This window comes from Aegilops tauschii, chromosome 6 (genome assembly GCF_002575655.3).
Source record: "Aegilops tauschii subsp. strangulata cultivar AL8/78 chromosome 6, Aet v6.0, whole genome shotgun sequence".
NCBI classification, from domain to species: domain Eukaryota; kingdom Viridiplantae; phylum Streptophyta; class Magnoliopsida; order Poales; family Poaceae; genus Aegilops; species Aegilops tauschii.
This window is the reverse complement of record NC_053040.3, coordinates 57,003,650-57,027,632: the sequence shown is the minus strand read 5'-3', so window position 1 is coordinate 57,027,632 and position 23,983 is coordinate 57,003,650. Positions and strand designations below refer to the sequence as shown.

At 41.6% G+C, this 23,983-nt stretch overlaps 1 protein-coding gene across 2 annotated transcripts; it reads left to right on the top strand.

Annotated features, from left to right (window-relative positions):
- Positions 1-6,413: 6,413 nt before the first annotated feature.
- Positions 6,414-9,622, top strand: LOC109734523 (F-box protein At2g26160-like). Of its 2 annotated transcripts, XM_045229672.2 has the most exons (3): positions 6,415-6,543; positions 6,792-7,075; positions 8,145-9,622. In XM_045229672.2, the coding sequence occupies exon 3, from the start codon at positions 8,151-8,153 to the stop codon at positions 9,318-9,320; it is 1,170 nt and encodes a 389-aa protein (XP_045085607.1). In that variant the 5' UTR covers positions 6,415-6,543; positions 6,792-7,075; positions 8,145-8,150; the 3' UTR covers positions 9,321-9,622. The 2 variants fall into 2 exon arrangements, with proteins under 2 accessions (XP_020149319.2, XP_045085607.1); XM_020293730.4 differs by lacking the exon at positions 6,792-7,075 and having other exon boundaries at positions 6,414-6,543.
- The last annotated feature ends 14,361 nt before the right edge of the window (positions 9,623-23,983 follow it).

The following is a 23,983-nucleotide window of genomic DNA, read 5'->3' as shown; positions in this document are numbered from 1 at the left end:
TGGTCATTTGATGTCAAAGGGGGAGAACTTTGAGTTAGTCTTCAGTGGGTCTCTCTATCTATGGGCGTTTTTTTTCTAAGTTACAACTCTCGTTCTTTAGAAGGCTTTGTTGGATTGAGTTGTAAACTTAAACCCGATGGTGGTCTGATACTTCTGCTATGTTTTCTGCATGCTATTTCCTCAGTTATGTTAATGCACGCATGCTGAATTACATCAGTCACCATATTTTATCATGCATTTCAAAGTCGTTATATCATATGTTAAATGCGTGTATGAATTACAAGATATAGGGGGAGATCTCCATGATTCTACTCTTCAAATGTGCATTGCCTCAAAAGAAAATTCCTCACTATGCACATCTTCAGGGGGAGTTCTTCTATATCTTGCAATCAAATTCCTCAATATCAGTATTTACACTTCACATGTTTATCCCCATTGAAAACTTAACCTATATTGTCATCAATCACCAAAAAGGGGGAGATTGTAAGTGCATCTAGTGCCCCTTAGTGATTTTGGTGTATTGAAGACTTATAGGTTAAGGGACTGATACGTTTGTGAGTGTACATAGGTCTATAAGTCTATGAGGAGTTTGATATTTACAGAGAAAGTCGACCCCTAAAAATGGATGTCTTCATTAAAGACTTTGGATTTCTGAACACTTTCTGAAGACTTTGAAAGTGAAGAAATTGGTGTGACCGTGAAGACTTGATATTCATGCGAGGAATAGGAAGCGTCTTTGCAGTTTCATTTTATCTTTCTTGAGTCATAGGAAACACCGTACTGTTAAAGGGGGACGAGGAAAACTAAGGAAAATTTTCCAAGTGATGCTCAACTCAAAATCCTACACCTACCAATCCCTTCGAGTGAAGCCATTGGAAATCTCATACAGTGCAGTCAATTTCTTCAGTGACAAAGATGATGTTCTTCTGGTCTCTGAGGAATTTGTCCTAACTGAGGACTTAGGAATTCGCCAGTGCGGATTGCCTACAAGTGAGGAACATGATAGCCCTGAGGAATTTGAACCTCAAATTTCCAACCGTTGCTGTGCTATGCGCCAGCTGTCCCAAAATATCTTCTCCACCTAACGGTCATATCATTGAAGGGCATTTATGTCTTATCATGTCAGGCTGCTCCCTAGGCTATAAATAACCGCCCCCTACAACCACTAGCTGGTTGGCTGCTCCGAGAGAAACTGACACTTGTCATTGAGAGCATCCCATCCTCCAAAGACTTTGAGCGGAAATCATGTAGTGAGGAAAACCCAAACCCAAAGTGATTGAGCATCACTGAAGAAATTGTTCCTGTGTGGATCCGACGCTTGTTACCTTTGAAGACTGTGCATCTTCCGGACGGTTAGGCGTCATGGTCTAGAGCATCCAAGAGGAAATTGTGGATCACCGAGTGACCGAGTTTGTGAAGGGTTGGAAGTCACCTAAAGACTTACCACGAGTGATTGGGTGAGGTCTGTGTGATCTTAGCTCAAGGAGAATATGGTGAGGACTGTGTGTCCTCAGGTTTAAATACCTAGCCGCTCTAACAAGACGTACAACTGTCACAGCAGTTGGAACTGGTCTACCAAATCACTGTCTTCACCAAGCCCACTGGTTCTATTTCCTCAACCCTTCCATTTCCTCATTACTGTGTTGTGTGCTTGTTCACATCTGTTTGAAGACTTTGACTGAAGACTTTCTCCATTTCCTCAGTTCAATTTCTTCTGTCTGTTTGTCTTCATCCTGTTTATCCTGTGCTTACACTTTCTATACTTTGTGTTTGTTTTCATTTCATCATGATGACTGTGCTTATGTTATGTTATGTCTGCATCTGAGTACTTATTCTGCTGCAAGTAGTTCTTCGCTTAGGAATTTCCTCACCTTGAAATTCCTCAGTGAAGAATTCATAAAAATCGCCTATTCACCCCCCTCTAGTCGACTTAACGCACTTTCACCTATCCCTGATGCGGCAAAATGGCATATCCCCGGTCAACCAATCCTACCTAAGGCAGCGGTAGAGGCCACACACCGCGATCTAAGGAGACTTCATGACGATGTGCTGTGGAGAGAGAAAAGCCTCATCGCCTCGGAAAATCCAGGATACCCACTCTACGTGGTTAACGTGCCGCGACAAAGGTTGTACGTCCACACATTCCCCTCGGAGAAGTTCTTCCTTCGATTTGATTACATCTTCGACATGTTTCACTTGAAGAAGCTGGATTTTACGTTTGTCCGCCTTTATGCCTTGTACATGAACTACATCATCAGGATTGAGTAGATACCTTATATCTGTGTCGCTGACCCATACTTCATGCACGAGGGCTTCTTGGCAGTATGCGTAGAGCACCGTAAATACGCGAGGGACTACATCCTCGATTTCATGGTCGCCAATAAGGACAAGGAGACGATTCTCATGCCTTATCATCCCATGTAAGTCCTCCGTGCGGATGTCCTTCCTTCAATTTCAATCATTGATTTGCACGGTGGAGGCTAATTAATTTGAGGTGTAACTTAGTTTGCGCAGTGGCGATTGCGCCGTCCACATCATCCTTTACCCCTGATACTCCCACGCTCTTTACTTGGACTCGTCGAAGAACATGAATAAAAAGGATTACACCCACATCAAGTCTGTTCTCGAGAGTGCTATCTTTTTCTACGACGTACGGGGTGGAGACATCAAGACTTAGAAGAAAAGGGACGACAGGCCTGCCTTCGGCCATAAGACCGACTTCTGCTGCATCCAGCAACCGAGTGATACTCTTAGTGATGGATTCCATGTCCTACACCACATGCTGGAGTACAGACGGGATCAGCAGAACTTCCGCATGTCACCTACAGTTGGCGATGCCCATATTATGCAATGGGCAAAGAACATAGGAGATATCCTGGATCATCGACTTCGAGCTGAGTTCTATCACATCCAGCGTGAACTTACCCAAGTCATCATGAAGAAGGTCCTCGAAAAAACAGGTCTGTTCTACGAGGAAGGGAAAATGTCGCGGGAAGACGTCTGAACACGCGTAGCCTCTCAGCGTCTCGACCTGAAGCCTTTCACTAAGCTTGTGGACTATCTCCCTGACTTGGATGGATGACACGATATGTTGGAGTGATTGTCAATATTTGACAATGTGTCCATTTAGTCCATACTTTCTGTATTACAGAACTTTCAGTTATGCACAACGAAACTTTATTTGTGATGTAATTAAACCGTCCTGCTCGACTAGCGAAGATCACTCTAGTTAGGGAATTTTGGCTACGATGAACTTTGTTATTTATGCTTATGATATGTTGCTTCTATTTTTGCCAAGTTTGTGTCTTTCTGTTGCTCAACTATATATGTTGCATATCATCGACTCATGTGACGATGCAGGTGCATAGATCATCGATGGTGAAGAAAGGCTACGCCAGGAGTATACGACGAGTGACCGAAGTGTCAGACCCAGGTGTACCGGTTTCCGGTTTCCGAGCGACAGCCAGTAGTTAGTTTAGGTTCACGCTAGTGCCAGAGAGGGATACGAACTCATGTACTGCATAGTTCCAGTCTCACTCATAGTGATAGCTCTTCTCGCGTATATCATTGTTTAGATGGATGACGATGTAGTTGCAAGTAATCAAGACTTGTATCGCTATTTTCGAGATGATGACGAGAGATCACTTTGTGTTGGATGATGATTATGATGATGACATGATTTGATGAGACTATTTGTATGTATATGCTATGATTACATTTGTATGTGTTTGATATGCTAAAGATTATTGTATAAAGCCTGTTCAAATACAAAACAAATATGCAGAAAAAAAACAGAAACTAATAAAACTAGCAGTAGCGAGGGGAATAAAGTTAGCAGTAGCGCTCTCTTACCAGTAGCGTGTCCTAGTTCAAAGCGCTGCAGCTATTAGCAGCAGCACGTTGCACTAAAGCTCGCTGCTGCTAGCCATGTGTAGCAGTAGCGTGGGACAACATGCGCTGCTGATACATGTTAGCTGTAGCACCTTATCAGTACCGCGGCACCCCGCGCTACTGCTAGGCAAAATACCCGCACTACTGCTAGGCTTTTCCCTAGTAGTGGAATTTTCTAAAATACTCTTTTTTTTCTAGTGAGCCCATCAAATACTTTTTATTTATATATAAATAAATTAGTTGGGTCAAAGGAAGGGAGGTCTGATAAGATGAACTATACAAGAAGATGAGGGACATCGGCTAGGAGCTTGAAATGTAGTGCTGATGGCGAATAACATAACAGTTCATTCAGCAATGCCGAGGTAACATTTTGTGACTGGTACAACTTGACCAATATCCCTCCATTTTACTACTATTCAATCATCAACTTACGACTATTTTTATTCTTTGGCTTGCATCATGGGAGTTAGATTAGTGCTTGGTACTGCTGCTTTTGTTTCCTCTTGTGTGGCAATGTACAATTAAGGCTTTACAATGTGCAACGCTAAGTTGTGCATCCAATCTATTTGTGTTATGAACAACTTATTCGCATGTCAATATTTGGTAGCTCTAGAGGTGAAAGGTTCATGTGTAAACGTTATAATGTACACAATGGAACCTCTAGATGCATGCTCTCTTTTGAGAAAGAGAGAACTGGTAGGCCCTCCCTTGTCATTTGCATTGACTTTAAGAGGTAATGCCCATTTGATGAAAAAGTTAGAAATGATCAGGATGTCATATTCAAGGTTGTGATAGTATATGGTAACAGAGGCCATGATATACTTATTTCAAGAAATGCTCCTTGACTCTTCCCTTTGATCTTCACATCATTTGTTTTTCTTCTTATGTCATGTAATAACTCTTAGGATCACCGCATATATATTGGTGTAATTCATGATGATTCGGTAGCTAAACATTAGAGATGTGACTTGTGAGAGGAATAAAAGTAGATATACAAATATCTAATACTGTATCATGATATTCAAATGTTGATGCACCTGCAACCTTTTTCCGACTACATCTCGGTAAGAGAAAGATCATAAATCAATCGTAAAACTTGATATGACATTAAAATGTTATGGGACATGTTTTTTCTCATTGGATTTATGTTTCCTCCAAAATTATCGATTTCTTGCCCATATTTTCAGAAGTATTTAACCAGGAAGTGTTAACAGCAGCTGAAAGATCATCTATTATCCATGTATATGTGGTCTTATTTTTGTAGAAGCCCAAGAAGACAATGGTACATTGTCAACAGTGCCATTGGCTTGGAAGACTACAACATTGGTGAAAATATAAGGGTGATGCATTGTCGTCATATTATGTCGTTCTCACATTTCATCATCAGTTTGTAAAAATGTTCGTCATGTCTTACTTTGGGATTGAGGAACTCTAATAATAGGTAAAGATAGCCATTGATGGCTTATGTGTACTACTGTTTGTGGAAAGTCATTGTTGTCAGAAATTCAGAAATCAAATGGTTTTAGATCATATGAAGGTAATGGTTATCTTAGCAGATAGGAAAGAGTTGCTCTTTTCTTATTGCTTTGATCTTTTGCTTCCCTTCTGCAAGATACCTAACAATTATTATATTTATTTGTTTTGTGTGTGCGTTCTTTCTTCTTCATTAGAATTTGACTTGGTGGGTTATTCATACTATGATTTATGTAAGGTTTGTTCATTGGTGGGATACATTTAGGTGTAATTGCTTAATAAGTTTCATATGTATGGTTGACAAGGCCATCTCTAGAAATTGGAGGCAAGGGAGTAAAATGGAAAATTGGTCCTAGAATTGGAAGATTTTAATCAAAGAAATTTCCTTATTTTTAGAAATGGTTGCTAAAATTAAACTACTCCAGTTTATAACCAAGAAAAAGTAATGATTCATATGGAACATGGATATTAGGCCTAGAAAAGATAAAGAAAAGAAATAATTTGGGTGGTTAAGGCTCATGTGAACTGAAAATTGGCAAGAGCAAGTTAATTGGGATAATAGTTATTGTTTATTACTTTCTAGTGGTACAATATCGAAGCCACAGAACAACATCACACATTGGAGCTATATGCTCAATGAAGGGAGGCAGCCACAAACCAAACATGTGCACGCTAAAAGGGCAAGAGGAAAGGAGAAAAAAATTGGTGTTCGTCGTGCTTTGGACTTTATTTCCATTCATGGCTTTGTCAAGGCCAAAAACACAACGGGTTTTTTTCATATTGAAAAGAGAGGGGAATTGCCTGACACGTGACAACCACTTCACTAGCCAATAATCGTGTGCTGAGCAACACATCCCGTGACAGCTGTGACTGACCCAAATTATTTTGGCATGAATAAAATAATATTATTGCCTTTCAATCTGTCAATAAACTATACAATAGCTACTAGAAAATGTTAAGAAAATGCCAAAAGTAGGTGTGCGTTACAAGTAACGGCTTAATAAAATACCTACAACTATTGGCAATATAGTCCCTCAATTCCGAACGCCCCTGCTCTCCATGGCATCTCCCCCTCCCACCCATGGCCATGGTCCAATCCCCGACGATACCCAAGCCTTTGATGTTGGTGACTTCTACACCTCCCCACCTCTCGACGACCAGGGCACTAAGGACTTCATGGTAAGATGTAACCCCGCCTTAGCTCCTCTATATGATGATCCTTAATCGGGACTTCAGTTGGTTGGGGAAATCGATTCTTTACCTAATAGATCGTTCCTTTTGGTAGATCTGTATTGTCTATGTAAGAACATGCAAATATGTAAATGTTTATGCATGTTCTTGGGGGTAGGGGTACTATTTGATCTTCTTCCAGATTGCAATTTTGCCTAGCCGGTTTTTTAGTTCTTTATAGATTGGTTATTTATCAGTTGCCAGGAAATCACAATTGGGCCAGTCTATTTCATGTTGGATGGGTGGGGGATTTCCCCCATCGAGGCCGATCTAGGACCTTGATGGAGACGATGACGAGGGTTGATTGGTATGGGTGGGGGGGAAGCCTTTTGCTTCCACTTCGATTAGGTAAGTGTGGATCTCGAGAAGGGAGGGGTCGGATAGGACCTTGCTGGTTGCGCGACATGGGAGAGAAACATGGGCGGCGGGGCAAGGGGAGGAGTCGTGCACTCTGTTCGCCTGATCCATAAAACGACTGAAGGTAGACGAAAAAATCTAGTTGTTCATTTCTGATCCGATGCCTCAAATCCAATGGGATCAAATGATTTTTTAATTGGACCATAGGTCGGCCCATTTTATATATATGAAGAAGGTTGTTTTGAACTTATTTCTCTAATTGATCAAATTTTTGTAATGTAGCTTATTATAGGCTTGCAAATGTGGGACCTTGAGAGTACCCTCCGACCATCCTTAGTTCAACCAAATGAACTAAGTTTTTATATTCACACTACTTTTGAATTTTTAGTTCATTTGATTGGACTAAAGGTATTAAATTTGCATGACTAGTTTCTTACATGATCTAAAAACTACAAATTTTTGAAATCATTTGCCTCTGATGTTGACCTCTACATGTTTTTTCTTCAACCACCTTAGTATTTTCTTAAAAATTATTGTTGGCACTTCTTTCTTCGGCTTTACCTAACCATAGTTTTTTCTAGCTGAGCCAATTTTCATACTAGAGTTCTAAGGTGTTGTGAAAAATAAAAATCTTCTATAATATGTACATACTTAATTCTGATTCCAACGTGCCATTGCTTGATCATGTACATGAAAAAATGTCACTTTATCAACATATTTTATTTCACATAACACTCACTAGGTTTCCCATCTAAAAGAAAGAGGACAGACTATAGTGAGTAGCTCATTCAAGTTAGGCAATTGCACAAGAAAATTATAAGACCATTATTCCTTACTAGTTCTACATGGACATGATCATATTTTCTCTCTTTGGCATGTACCTTCTTTTAAAAAACATGTTAGCTTAATTAGTTCTAGTTACAACAAAATAGATGGTACTGATTTTACTGCATGCTTTTGCTGCTGTCACCAAGTTCAAGAAGCATAATTTATATTTGATTAATATGAAGTGTGAGGCTAGATAATATTGTCTACTAGTTTATTTTTGATATAATGGGTTGTTTTATTAGTTTCCTGCTCAAATCTAACGATTCGTTGTTTCCTTTGGTATAATAGTAGTTCCGGGAGCATGTTCACTACAATTTTATATACTCTGCTAAACTATTAATCAGATGTCTTGTCTTCTATTGTAGACTTGCATGATGGAGGTTGCACAGTTTGGACCTTGGTCAGATCTTCCGCCAGAACTCTTGGGCCTTGTCCTTAAGCGCCTCCCTTCTTTAGCCGACCGTGTTCGCCTTAGAGCAGTTTGTCACCCATGGCGCTCCAATAGTATATTGCACACCCTTACCCTCCCATTCCCTTGGCTCACCCTCCCCGATGGAACCTTCCTCAGCATATCAGGAAACGAGGTTCACCGCATGCCTCTACCGCATGGTACTCGATGGCATGGCTCAATTGACAAGAAATTATTACTCTTGAGTAGTGATGGATTATGTTCATTGTTGGACCCTTCCTCAAAGACGACACTGGAGCTTCCTAATCTGGTCACCATTTGGCAAAGCGAGATAGATGATCGTACTGAACGGACTCATGTACCAGTTTCCTATAAGTTGGTGGAGCCCTCACACATGGACTCATCACAGAAGTTCGTTGTTGCTGCACTGATCCCTGACAAAGGTTATTCCCCTAATCTTTTTATCATCCAACCGCCTACTGCATCTTACACATTCAAGGGTGTACGTGATTGGGACCGACATATATTACTGGACTTTGCATTCTTCCATGGAAGGTTCTACGTGGTGTCTGAGTTTTACAAGCTTTTCACCATTGATTTTGGCGAGAACCTTTGTGGTGGTCCTAACATCAAATGCGTAATTGACACTATTGGCGATTATCTTCGATCACCTCTGTACTTTTGTCAGAAGAATGTGTGTGGATTATTGTTGTATTTAGTTGAATGTGGTAATAAACTACTGATGGTGCAACGATTTACACACTGCTCACAGTCCTCACAGGGTTTCAGTAATGACCACACTGGTGGATTTATGGTCCTTGAGGCGGACTTGCGCAGCAACCCTGCTCGGTGGAGAATGGTAAGTGATCTGGGTGGTCATGCACTCTTTCTTGGCAGGCAAAGCTCCAAGGCTGTGCCTGCAGGAGAATGCAGTGGATCCCAAGAGGATTGCATCTACTTCATCTGCGACTATCCTTGTCCAAAGTCTTCTACAAATCCTCTTCATGATGCTGGCATATACAACATGAGAAACGGGATGATCATGCCATTGCATTCAGGAAGTGCTGCAGTACCGCAGCGCCAAGCTGGCCAGTGGGGTCTCACATGGTTTTTTCCTCCTAAAGTTGCATGATCAAGCCCAACATTGCATGTTGATCTTTGTGATCAACCAACCTGCCTGGGTTCTTCTCCTATACCTTGCTATAGTACTTATGATGGTGTGCACTTTCAACTTTCAAGTCTTGTGGTGATCTTAATGGGATTGTGTCATCGAATGCTTAAGTCTTTCATTGTGGAAAATTTGAAGTTTTCTCTTTGTGGCATGTATGTGTTTAAGTCTTCCGTGGTGGTAACTTGTTTTATGACCAACCCAGGATGATTTTTTAAGCTCTCTAATCAGCCAACATGTATGGGTCCTGCCTATGTTTTATCCTACTGATATGTTGTTGTATGATCTCAATTAGTACTAGATCATGATTGGCGCGTGTTGGAGTGCCCATCTATTTTGGCAATAAAATGGTAGGAATTTCTATAAATGCAATAAAAAGAAAAATTGTATCGTAATTGAGAAGATCAAATAGTCAAACAAAAGTTGTTTCATAGAAATTTGTGTATACTATGTACATGTCCATTTGTAGCTCATGGTAATTTCAAATGAAAAGGTCAAAAAATAATTAACCACCACCGGACTACTTTGAACATACTTATGGCAATAGCTCTCAATTTAACATAAAGAACACCACCTGACTACTATGAACATACTTAAAAATACATCTAAATGCTAAATAGGCTTGATCAAGGAGCAACAGCTAGCCTTCACTCAGTCGAATAATTGCATTAACCTGGACAATAATATGCATGAAACCTTAAGAGTTATACCTTAGTAATTAGCTAAACATCAATGTACGAATTAACTCTATGAAAGGCGCTCCATAGGAACTATGCTTTCTGTGAGTGGCGTAGTACACACTTCATGACATGTCAAATAGCTGCCGAATTTAATTTCCAACCGCGAATAACTTTATAAGAAGAAAAACATGGATTTGTGCACCTTTGATGAGTGATCATCATAATTATTCTTATGTTTCAGAAAATCATACATGATTATTCTTATGTTTCAGAAAATCAAAGGTATATTTAAATGCTTCATCTTTGGTTTCTGATGTCTAGATTGACTTATGTTTTCCGGTGTGTCTTGAAACAGTCCATGTGAAGATGTGTACAACATATTAGCTAAAATCATTTGTACAATCCAAAAGACAAATAAATTATTAAATAGAGGGCAAAACTTACATGTAATTAAACTGCAAAAAGTTACAGAAATAAAGTAGACAATATGTGCAAGAATCCATGCAATGTTTTGGTGGCAAATCTAAACTGAAAAGGAAATACATAAGCATTGCATGACTAGTCGGCAGATCAAGACATATATTATATTCATTACAATCCTTCTTGGATTGGTATTTTGTTCAACACCTACAGGGTTGCAAGCTACACTACTTCTACGGATGATTCATAAGCATATGAACATCAGACGAAGAGAAACAGGCATATGGTGCAAGCATACACATATAGTATCTACTGAAGGGCCTTTTTTGGCAAGAAAGCTTCTGAAGAGCCTAAGTTTTTCTAAATCTCTAATAATGGGTAGAAATGACATTTACACTTTAAAGCATAATTAAGAGACTATAGTACTGCATGGTAATAAATATGTGGTTCAGTACATCCTCAACAATTGATCTCTTGTTGTAATCCGGATCAAGCAATGCCTATAGAAACTCAAAACCGAATTAGAGTCTGTGTATCCTGCCATTGGACCAAAAGTAGAATTACTGAATCATCATGTTAGAAGCAAATACCCATGATGCATGATCTGCAATACCCATGCGTCATTTGCAGAAGCTAATGGTTTGTCAATAGGCAAGTTTTAACTATGCATGATTGAACCATCATCCAAGTGTATGCAGTTTACAGCTTACAGTAAGTGATCATCTCTCCTATATAGAAAAAAACATGTTCCAATCCTCCTGAGCTGTTTTTAATTAATTAAGAATCAACTTAACTCACAGTTGTGCATCCCAAGAAGATGAGTCATCGCAAAGCTTTGTTTGTACCAAGATGTAAACCCTCATTGACCTAACCTGTATAGAATCAAGAGAAAGATTAAGGGTAGATGGATAGGGATTGAGATGGACTTGTGAAGCCGTAAAAACAAACCTTGAATAAACACAATTCCACACCCTGATTTTGTTTTTCCCAGCTCCACTCGCCACTCCTCAGCAACAACGCCGTCACGCATGGCCTTCCCATGCTGCAATGAGCATGAGCTAAGGAAGTGCCAGCTCCTGAACCATTTGATGTAAATTTCACATATCATGGGTATACTTAGATAGCTTCAACCTCTTTGCTACTCCCTCCGTCCCATCATGTAAGAAGTTTTTTCACACTAATGTAGTGTCAAAAAACATCTTACATTATGGGATGGCGGGAGTATATCATCACGGCAAAATAAGAATTTGACTCTGTTACAAAGTAATGGTGATGGTTTTGACATTTGTTGCCAATTGAGGGTCACAAGATGACAAAAATAATTCCCACCACACATTTTATAACTTGTATAAATTATACCCATGAAATTTAGCTAGAGGAGATGACAAATTCTAATAATTGATAGATGATATAAAAAGTAAACATAGCAGGTGGAAAGAATTGAAAATCCAAACTCATGTCGTGCAAATATAACAAAAGATATTTGTATCTCTAGAACTTTGAGCTTTGTTATTCATATGCTACAGATCTTACATACTGATAAGGCAAAAACTACAAATTTATGTTCATAATTATGCCCACATCTAGAAACATCAATAAATAATAGCTAATCCTCACAAGTCATGGCTTCCTTAATTAGAAGAACCACATTACATGATCAGATCTTATCACTGTCGAGAATGCTTTATTTTCTAAAATCCAGCATTATTTTTGCCTCACCCGAAGAGAAGGGCATTATTGCTGAATGAAAGCGATTGTCTTGGACAGTGGAGCATGGACAGTCGTCACGACAGGAGGCCAAAACACATGGTTAGAGAACAACTTACGATACTGCTCGCACCACCATGGGAAGGCACATCACCACCATGGGAAGGCACCTGATGTGGAGGTAGGTTGAAAGCATGGTGGCCGTCTTGGACGGTTGTGATCCATGGGACGGTGCAAACAGCGCTGCCGCCAGGCGATTCAATGAGTCGTGGCAGGCGCCACTGCTCGGTTAGGGTTGAAAGAGAGGCGACAGCACACGGGGCGAGCTGATAAACAATGGAAAGCGTCGCCGCGCAAGTTCAGGGTTGGAGGGGGGCGGCACCGCATGTGGCAAACTGAAGGGTCACATTAGGCACCGTCGCATGAGGTCGCCGGGGAGGGGCGGTGAGTAGGGGCCACCGGAAATGCATGTTATACAGATGAGAGAATCTAATAGACATTTTAGACTCAGTGCACCATGCAAGAGTAGTGTTAGCCTCCTTTATGAATATGTGCATGTGTTTCCAATTACCATCTATTTGTCTTAAGAAAATATATCTATGCGAAGCTTAGAAGGAACAATCATGTCACAGAAAATGCCAGAATGGCTGCTTTGCAATATCCATGGTTCAAGGAGTCTAAGTGGTGGTGTGGTTTTTCTTGTGTTAGTGCATATATAAATGAGTACACGTTTATCCACCATCAATACAATAATCTAGTTGTCACCTCAAGAACCCATTAAGGACAGTATAACCGAGCCTAAAGCGAGTTCTCTCACTCCATTAGGCTTTGTGGCTGTTCGTTTTGCTTATTTCATCATTTCTGGCCGTCAGATCTACTTGATGTAGCGTCTTGCCCCAACTGTCCTTAGGGGCCGCTACTCTTGAAGAAAAAACCAAGGCCTCCGGTTAATTGGGCCGCTTGAGGCAGCCCATTTCCACTTTGATCTGTCTCTGGCTCGCTGCAGCTGGCCCTTGTACATAAAAAAAGCGGTCGATAGGATGCGGGGGACTTGAACAGAGGAGGCGCTCGAGGGAGACCAATCGCGCGAGGAGATCGAGCGCTAGCAAATCCAGCCGAGGTGAGCAAGGAGGCGCGCGAGTGGATCCAGCGCCACATGGGTTCAGCCGATGCGCGCGAGGGGAGCCGGTCCAGTCGATGAGGGGATGCAGCGGACTCACAGGATGCGGATGAACAAGGGGCCGACCGATCCAGCCGGCGCGGTCGATCCGCGTGCGAAGTGGAAAGGGGGGACGTGGGTGATGATGGCCGGCCGGCGCCTCATCTCTTGGAAACTGCTCGTAATCATACTTCAGTTTCTATGCACACATTCATGGCGATTGATGTGCCAATCCTTCCGGTGCCGAGAGTGGTACGTCTATATATTCTTCCTCCCACACTGTTCGCTCATCCTCTCTAGCTTCCAGTGCCGATTGGGCATCATGCTCTGGTAGGGTTCCTTCTATTTCTTTTTGTTTCATGTATGATTCATTTTGTGCGAAGCAAGTAGATTATCCTCTTATGCCCAAAATTGTGTGTACAGGTGATGTTCATACTAGCTATGCTCGGTTCATTCCATTTTGGAGCATGTCACTGGAATTGTTTTTGCTTAGCAGTTGCATGCGCCCCAACGACATTGGTCGCCAGCATCAAGCTGCCAGGTAATTCCTCACCTCCAGGCCACCGTTGCTCCGGACAAGTTCTGCTGCCCAAGTGTGAGACATTCCTCAACGCCTCTCTGCTCCAATCGCTTATCAAATTTGAAGTTGCCCTGAGACAAATTGGAAGATGGAAGGAAGTTATGTGCTCTCAGACATCCCTCAGTTTAGCACGAACACAATTTTTATATGTGTATCATTCACACCATTGTATTATTAATTATTTTGTTGTCAATAGGGGGCAATAATATGGAGGACTATGATGCAGGAGGCATCCCTGGAGAGTGGAGATGCATGAGGAAGCATTGATACAGTGAGAGATAAGACCTCAACTAGGATCATGTAAGGCAGCGGAGATGAACACCAAATCCGATAATAAAATAGTATATGTTTATTTCTAATCAGGTTTTGGTTCTAAACTTCAGATTGGTTTTGGAAAAGGGTTCCTGCTGCTGCTGGTGCAAGATCAATGTTACGAAGTGGTACGAAATCAAAACAAAATATCATTACTTCCATTAAGAATAGACAAGTTGAGAAGGGACAAACTATTTACTTCAGAGAATCCCCTTCTCAGCCTCCAAATCAATGATTTTGTGTTTTCAAACGATTTTGTACACTTGCATACCAGGTTCCGTTACCAAATGCAGTGACAAAATTGTCCGCAGTGGAGTCGAGGAAGAGGCGGGACGAGTGCATGTAGTGGTGGGTTAAGACAGTACCGACTGATGTTTCGCCAGCTCAAGGCCATCTCCCGGCGATGTCCTCCATAACTAGGATCCACTCATTGCCACCTAGGCATCTACCTCTGCTGCGAACAATGATATGCATAATCACCATTTTGGGTCTGTTCAGTTTTCTGCATGGTAATAATTTTATTACTAAAACATGGAGTATTTGGTTGCATTCTATGTATTTGTTTTTGGTAGGAAAGCTCTGGTAGATGTGGTCCATTCCGTACTTAACATCGTATAAATGATTCTATAATTTTATCCTGATTAACCAACTGTTGAGGAGTTCAACATGGTTTGTTAGATTTCTGAAGAAACATGTCAGATGACTAGCTTTGAGATTACGAAACATAAACAATTGGTACTTCTGTATGTTAAGCTAGCTCCAAGTGTAGGTGTTATGTCATCTCATGCCATGACATCCAATCTTTGTTAACTTAGGTGATGTTATTGTCCACAATGGTGAGATTTGTTTCATCTTTCAGTCTATTATTTAGTTCGCCAAAGTGCAGGGACTTCGCCCAACAACTTCATATGGGATAGGTACAATACAATTGCAACTTGAAATCAGTAAGACTACCATTGTCTTCGGATGGTGCATGACCATGATCATTTGTTTGTGCTTCAAATTACTACTTTCATTCTCTTCTTATTATTTAATTTTTTGTGTAATTGAATTTTTCTAGGTCTGGGTTAGATTAAATATCTTGGTGCTGATGAGGTCATCGTAGAAAGAAGAATGTCAATAGGTTTGCTAACCTGCATTTCCCACGTTGTTGTCCTAAAACACTTCTGTTTTTTTGTAGGGTCTTCAACACTAATGTTACTTGCCTAACCCATCCAAGCCCTATATATGTATTTGTATACTAAAACAATTTGTTGGAAACAAGTAGTATTCTCATTTGAGAAAGTAAACATTTAGCAACTTTAATACTTCGTGTCTCCATATATTTGCGTAAGTTCCTGTCATCCTGTTGGGGAAACAGATGGGTCCGGCAACGCGCGGCATTATATCTCTGCATTGATTCTTTTCACTTAAATCTTTCTAACCTCCACTCCTTGCATATTGACATGTCCATTGGTATAAAAATTAGTGACATCAACTAATCAATAATAATATCAGATATTTCAGATAACAAGACAGAAATGAATGGGTGCAAGGAGAGGGAAAACAAGATCATTGACCAGATCAAGGGTCAATGATCTACAAGTCAATACAAGTCATCTCAAACATCATGACATCAGTACAACAAGCGTAGTCCTGGATCCAACAAATGGACTCGGATCTTGATACACATAATACTAAGAAGATGGCTTACTTGACGAAGATGACAGTTACGTTAAATGATGAATATTTGGTCTGCCTACATGAATATTTGGTTTTCCTACATGATGGTTCCGAAGTTTTTCACTGGAAATAGGAATTCAGTTCTTCCATGTCTATATATTTGTAGAAATTACTATCATTCTACTTGAAAAATAGACGGGCGCATCAACGCGCGCCAATCATGATCTAGTATATGGTAAAACCAACTACAATAATTCTTTGAAATCATCATATGAGCTCAGGTGCTTGTATATTTCTCTAAACCAATATGGATATTCTTTTACCATTGAAAATTACCTTTGCTTTCTTAGAAAGGATGCATGCTACCCAAACAACTCAATGTGTCCTGGACAGCTCCATTTGTGTGCTCCCAAGATAGAATAGAAAAGGGAAAGACAGGTACATGAAGTCATTCTTGGAGTTAGATAGTGATATATACAATAACTAAACTAATAAAAGTAGTAACATGCCCTGATTGATGCAGATTTCTAAGCTAATTGTAAACCAAAACATATGAAATAAGCACTTCCCTGTAGAAATTCACCAATATGCCTATGATGAAATAAAAATCATCAAATAGAAAATCCTGCAAGAAAGGGTCCCATGTTCAAATAGAAATTAAACTCATGAGTAAATTAAGTAAGTTGTGGCATCAAGTTTTCTGCCCAACCTATAGAAACAACAAGTTGCAAGCTGCTTGGTTATGTTGTATTTAAAATTCGCATAGGAAAACTTCAAACCCTTTTCTCAGAATATGATATTCTGTACTTGGCTTCAGATTTATCTACATCAGCCACAGCCAGCTTCCTATAATGACAAGTCCACCTTCCCATAACAAGCAATGAAATATATAAGCCACAAATATAAGTAACATGAAGATACATGAAAGAGGGCGAGAAGAATAAGGAGGACTTGCATAAGAGCTGACCAACTTCGGTTTTCAAGCACAACGGGTGGGAGGAGAAGACGTCGTCGCGAAGATCGTTGCCCGTGGGGTGAGGAGCTGAAAAGGGAATCGATCGGGAAATCCAACACCTCTGATCAATAGTAGCCGCTGGCCGAGACATCGATGGGTGGAGAAGTGGATTAGGACTTGCCGCTCTCTTCCGGCGGCAGATGGGGTGCAGTAGCTAGCCGATCAATTCCGGGCGGCATTTGAGATCCACAACAGGCATAGTAAATCGGCACCTTGCATCTGCATCGAGGAGGGAATAGCGGAGGTGGAAATGGATTTGGACGAAGGAAGGGAGGTCCTGCCGCGTCAATGGGACAAAGAGGATTGGGGAGGAGCCAAAAAACGACGGCGGCGACGAACCCCTGCGCGGCGAGGAGAGGAGGGGCTGCCGCGGCATGCGCCTTCATCGTCCCCTCGGTTGACTGGGTGTTTTTCTTTTGAATCTAGGGTTTTTATCATTTATGCCACTAGTTATGTCCCACTACTCAGTTTTGCCATTAGAACTTACAACTACTCAAAAATGCCATCAATTCGTGAGATGCTTGCTCAAAAATGCCATTAGATATCTCAAAAATGCCATCGTTCCGTTAGATGTTTGCTCAAAAATGTCATTAGACATTGTTATTTTCACGTCAAACTCATTAACCATGTTATATGACAAAAATAAGCCTAGACCCACATGTCAGTTTTCTCTATCTCACAACGATAGGTGTGGCCCCACTCGTCAGGAGTAACCAAGCGAATAATTTTACAGGAAAATAAGAACGATGTTGGGATCAAGTGGGCCCCATACTTTATTGTAGTGAGATAGAGGGAGAGCTGACATGCTGGTTCATAGGTATTTATGTCATTATAACATGACAAAAGAGATTTGAGATCACAATAATGATGTCTAGTGGCATTTTTGAGCATGTGTCTAATGAAGCGATGGCATTTTTGAGCAGTTGAAATTCCTAGTGGCAAAACTGAGTAGTATGACACAACCGGTGGCATAAATGATAAAAACCCTTGAATCTAAAAACACTTTTTTATTACTCAATAATCTTTATAGGAATACAACTAAGATCTGGTGGGTTTAACAGCCACACATGGCGCCCAAAACCCAGACCGAAAGCATGCTTAGTAAGGCTACGCGCCTCACGGTTTGTAGCTCTTCCCTCGAAGATGAAGGAGCAGCTATTGATAGTTCTTGCAGTCTCCACAATTTCTTTGACAGTACTTTCATACAGGCCACCAGTTTGCTTCTGAATATCACTAACCGCGCTTTTGCAATCAGAGGCAATGATAACATGTGATAAGGCTAGATCCGTTGCTAACGCAAGTTCTTCACGGCAAGCAAGAGTTTCCAACGTAGCAGGATATGTTATACCTGCTATTCTGATGCATGAAGAACCCAGATATATTCCCGAAGTATCCTGGCAGACCGCACTGAAAGAGCCTTCCCTCTGGTTCCTAGCAACTGTGCCATCCACCCTGATCTTCGCATATCCAGGGGTGGGGGTATCCATTTAGGAGCAACTCCCAGCTGGTTTGCCACTACAACTGCTATGGGTTTCTTTGTCTTACATTCTTCCAAGTCACGGATATATCTGAAGATGAAGTTGTGCATCGAAATTGGGCTTTGGAACATATTTTCATGCAGAGCTTGTCTCCTGGAATACCAAAGAGCCCAAAGGGTTACAACAACTTGGACGAATTCAGAAGGAGATAACATATCGATCAGTGTAAGTAACCATCTCTTCGCATCAGACACCCTTGTGCTATTCAAAGCTTCGACAAGGTCAGCATCCTATAGCGCCAAGACACATCTGGCGACCGTGCAATGGAGCAAAGAGTGCTGCCATGAATCCTCAGAACCACATAATCCACATCTGATGCTCGCGGACATATTGCGATGGTGAAGAAGGTCCGCCGTAGGGATTGATTGTTGAGCAAGTCTCCATAAGAAGATCTTTACTTTTGATGGCACATCTACCTTCCAAAGTTTCTCCCAGGATTTACACTCTCTTTCACTGTTTGAGTTTGTTGACCGGCCTTCTAGCCAAGCTGGCTCACTTTAGGTGCGGTTATACTGTCCTTAATACTGAGGACTTTGCAAGATTGATTCTCTGACCCGAGGCATGGCAATATCTTTCCATCAATTAGGACAACTCAGTTGCTCCAGAAACACTGGCTTTAACAAACAACAGGCTATCATCCGCGAAGAGCGGGTGGCTTACCGGCGGAGCCGTAGGAGCCACGCGAATTCCATTGAGCTGGGATGATTCATCTTGGGTTTTTAAGAGGCACGAAAGGCCCTCCGCTACAAGTAAAAACATGTAAGGAGAAATCGGACCCCTTGAAGGACCAAATTCATCAAGCTTTGAACCATTGAAAAGAACCAAGAACTTTACTGAAGAAACCATTCTCATGACTATATCAACCCAAGACGGAGCAAATCCCATCTTGGTCATAATAGCTTAGAGATACTCCCATTCCACACGATCATATGCTTTCATCATATCCAACTTGACTGCACAGAATATGTTTCTTTGTGCTTTATTCCTCTTCATAAAATGAAGGCACTCATATGTCGTGATAATATTGTCCGTGATTAAGCGCCCAGGGAAGAAAGCAGATTGCTCTTTTGATATTATTTTAGGAAGGATCTGCTTCAATCTGTTTGACAATACTTTTGACGCAATCTTATAAAGCACATTACACAAGCTTATTGGACGGAACTGGGTTCAGTTTGTTGGATCTTTGACCTTTGGTATTAAGACAAGAACCGTTTCATTAATTACCTCTGGACTCTCGTCGCCATGGAGAATGCGCAGGACCACATTTGTCACCTCAGAACCGCATAGATCCTAGTGCCTCTGGAAGTAGTGTGCCGGATATCTATCTGGACCTGGGGCCTTTCTGGGATACATCTAAAAAAGCTACCTTTACCTCATCAGGGGTAAAAGGTGTTGTAAGTTTAGTCTTCATCTCTGCTGTGACCTTGGCCGGGACCGAATTAAGCACCGTTTCCATCCCAGACGTTCCCTCAGAAGTAAACAACTGTTGATAGAAGCTGTTTGTTAACGCGGCCATCTCCCCCGGGTCATGAGTTATAGACCCAACCAGTCGTTCAAGATTTTTGATCAGGTTCTTTCGCCTGCGCATACTTGCCCTCCTCTGGAACAATTTGGTATTGCGATCTCCATCAGTTAACCAATCCACTCGGGAGTGCTGACGCTGTTTTATTTCCTCCACATGATATAACTCGGCAAGGAGATCCGGGATTTTTACCTTTGCATGTGATGGTGACACCGGCGGGGGTCATTCTACAAAGTGGCCATCTCCCTTTTGAGTTTTTTGATCTCCCTCCCAACGTTGCCAATTTTATCTCCACTGCACCGTTGTAAGGATGCTGAAAGGTCGCCAATTTTTTACTCAATTGTGACACAGTTTGGCCCGCATGAGCATTGGTCCACATCCCCTCCAAAGATGAGCCGAAGTCAGCATGCTTATCCCACTATAGTTCATACCTGAAGAGTTTTTGTTTTATTTGTGCCGGGGTTTCTGGTTCGAGTTGTAATCTGATCGGACAGTGGTCAGATGCAGCACTTGTTTCGTGAACCAGTATTGCATGGGAGAACAGGGAGGGCCAGTCTGTGCTTGCCATCGCACGGTCAAGACGAACTCGACGGTAACCGCCCCCCGCTGTTTTCTTCTCAAAAGTCCAAGCCTTCCCCTGATATCCCAAATCCTCCAGAGCACACACATCCACCGCATCACGGAAGCCCTGAATCTGCGACGTGCGATGCTGGCCAGCTCCAGAGTGTTCATGTGGAAAGAGCACTTCGTTGAAGGCGCCAATGCAGACCCATGGTAAGAAACTTGCCAAAGCTAGGGACTTTAGTAAATCCCACGTCTTGTATCTCTCTCCAACTTGTGCCTCCTCGTACACACATGTGAGCCTCCAATCTGCATGATTAGGTATAGTCACCATTGCATCTACATGATATTCAAAGTACCCAAAAACATCAAGCTTTATTCCATTGTTCCAAAATAAGCCAATTCTGCCGCTACGACCCGAGCTACTAACAACATAAGAATTATTAAAACCTAAAGTACCAGCAAGACTTTCGACATGTGCTTTTGATATTTGGGTTTCTACGATACATAACACCATCGGGGCAACTTGCTTCGCGAGATCGCGGAGTTCTCGAATGTCGCGGCTTTTCCCGCACTTCGACAATTCCAATAGAGGAGATTCATTGTGCCCGGCGATCCTCCACGCGGGAGGTCACCATTTTTGCATCATTTGATTTGTCTTGGATGATGGGCTGATCGGTGCCACTAGAGGAGGCAGCGCCAAAAGAGTATTCCCCGCCGGAACGATGGTACCCGTACCTGCAGGGTCAGCCAGTTCAGAATTGTGTTTCGTGTTGTCCTCAGCTATCTGCATCTCCAAGTCCTTATCTAGATCCTCATTGGTACTTCATTCAGCTTGAGTGTTTCCTTCACCACGACCAGCTGAGCAACCACCACGTCGTCCACCTCCCCGTTCACGGCCACGGCCCCTTCCTGGGCCTGTTCCCACACGCATATTCCAGGATGCCCTGAGATCCTTGAAGAAAAGAGCCGATGGGGAATGGATACCATCGCCATGCTCCATAAAAACATGACCAAGATGTCTGTAGACAGCAGAACAATCTGGAAGTCGGTCATACTTCACCAGGTATATTTGTCTTTCTCCATCACGGATCATCACTACAAAAAAAATACATGATGTCTACTACACAACCTTCTTCTTGTAGACGTTGTTAGGCCTCCAAGTGCAGAGGTTTCTAGGACAGTAGCAAATTTACCTCAAGTGGATGACCTAAGGTTTATCAATCCGTGGGAGGCGTAGGATGAAGATGGTCTCTCTCAAACAACCCTGCAACCAAATAACAAAGAGTCTCTTGTGTCCCCAACACACCCAATACAATGGTAAGTTGTATAGGTGCACTAGTTCGGTGAAGAGATGGTGATACAAGTGCAATATGGATGGTAGATATAGGTTTTTGTAATCTTAATTTATAAAAACAGCAAGGTAACAAGCGATAAAAGTGAGCGTAAACGGTATTGCAATGCGTTGAAACAAGGCCTACGGTTCATACTTTCACTAGTGCAAGTTCTCTCAACAATAATAACATAATTGGATCAAATAACTATACCTCAACATGCAACAAAGAGTCACTCCAAAGTCACTAATAGCGGAGAACAAACGAAGAGATTATGGTAGGGTACGAAACCACCTCAAAGTTATCCTTTCTGATCGATCTATTCAAGAGTCCGTAGTAAAATAACATGAAGCTATTCTTTCCATTCGATCTATCATAGAGTTCGTACTAGAATAACACCTTAAGACACAAATCAACCAAAACCCTAATGTCACCTAGATACTTCAATGTCACCTCAAGTATCCGTGGGTATGATTATACGATATGCATCACACAATCTCAGATTCATCTATTCAACCAACACAAAGAACTTCAAAGAGTGCCCCAAAGTTTCTACCGGAGAGTCAAGACGAAAACGTGTGCCAACCCCTATGCATAAGTTCATTGAACCCGCAAGTTGATCACCAAAACATACATCAAGTAGATCACGTGAATATCCCATTGTCACCACAGATAAGCATGGCAAGACATACATCAAGTGTTCTCAAATCCTTAAAGACTCAATCCGACAAGACAACTTCAAAGGGAAAACTCAATCCATTACAAGAGAGTAGAGGGGGAGAAACATCATAAGATCCAACTATAATAGCAAAGCTCATGATACATCAAGATCGTACCATCTCAAGAACACAAGAGAGAGAGAGATCAAACACATAGCTACTGGTACATACCCTCAGCCCCGAGGGTGAACTACTCCCTCCTCGTCATGGTGAGCGCTGGGATGATGAAGATGGCCACCGGTGATGGATCCCCCCTCCGGCAGGGTGCCAAAACAGGGTCATGATTAGTTTTTGGTGGCTACAGAGGCTTGCGGCGGCGGAACTCCCGATCTATTCTGTTCCTCAATGTTTTTAGGGTATACGGACATATATAGGCGAAAGAAGTCGGTCAGGGGAGCCACAAGGGGCCCACGAGGGTGGGGGCGCGCCCAGGGGGGCAGGCGCGCCTCCCTGCTTTGTGGCCACCTCGAAGCTTCCTTGACTTCAACTCCAAGTCTCCTGGATCACGTTCATTCCAAAAATCACGCTCCCGAAGGTTTCATTCCGTTTGGACTCCGTTTTATATTCCTTTTCTACGAAACACTGAAACAAGGAAAAAAACAGAAACTGGCACTGGGCTCTGGGTTAATAGGTTAGTCCCAAAAATAATATAAAAGTGTTTAATAAAGCCCATAAACATCCAAAATAGATAATGTAATAGCATGGAACAATAAAAAATTATAGATACGTTGGAGACGTATCAGCATCCCGAAGCTTAATTCATGCTCGTCCTCGAGTAGGTAAATGATAAAAACAGAATTTTTGATGTGGAATGCTACCTAACATATTTATCAATGTAATCTTATTTATTGTGGCAAGAATATTCAGATCCATAAGATTCAAGACAAAAGTTTAATATTGACATAAAAATAATAATACTTCAAGCATACTAACTAAGCAATCATGTCTTCTCAAAATAGCATGGCCAAAGAAAGTTCATCCCTACAAAATCATATAGTTTGGTGATGCTCCATTTTCGTCACACAAGAATGATCTCATCATGCACAACCTCGATGACAAGCCAAGCAATTGTTTCATAATTTAGTAATCTCAAACTTTTTCAACCTTCACGCAATACATGAGAGTGAGCCATGCATATAGCACTATGGGTGGAATAGAATATGATAATGGGGGTTGTGTGGAGAAGACAAAAAAGGAGAAAGTCTCACATTGACGCGGCTAATCAATGGGCTAGGGAGATGCCCATCAATTGATATCAATGCAAGGAGTAGGGATTGCCATGCAACGGATGCACTAGAGCTATAAATATATGAAAGCTCAACAAAAGAAACTAAGTGGGTGTGCATCCAACTTGCTTGCTCATGAAGACCTAGGGCATTTGAGGAAGCCCATTGTTGGAATATACAAGCCAAGTTCTA

Bases quoted from the DNA above. Each gene is read 5' to 3' on its own strand.
- LOC109734523 (XM_020293730.4), top strand. From the start codon at position 6,424: ATGGCATCTCCCCCTCCCACCCATGGCCATGGTCCAATCCCCGACGAT. The intron at 6,544-8,144 runs GTAAGATGTAAC...CTTCTATTGTAG, and splicing joins AGGGCACTAAGGACTTCATG to ACTTGCATGATGGAGGTTGC.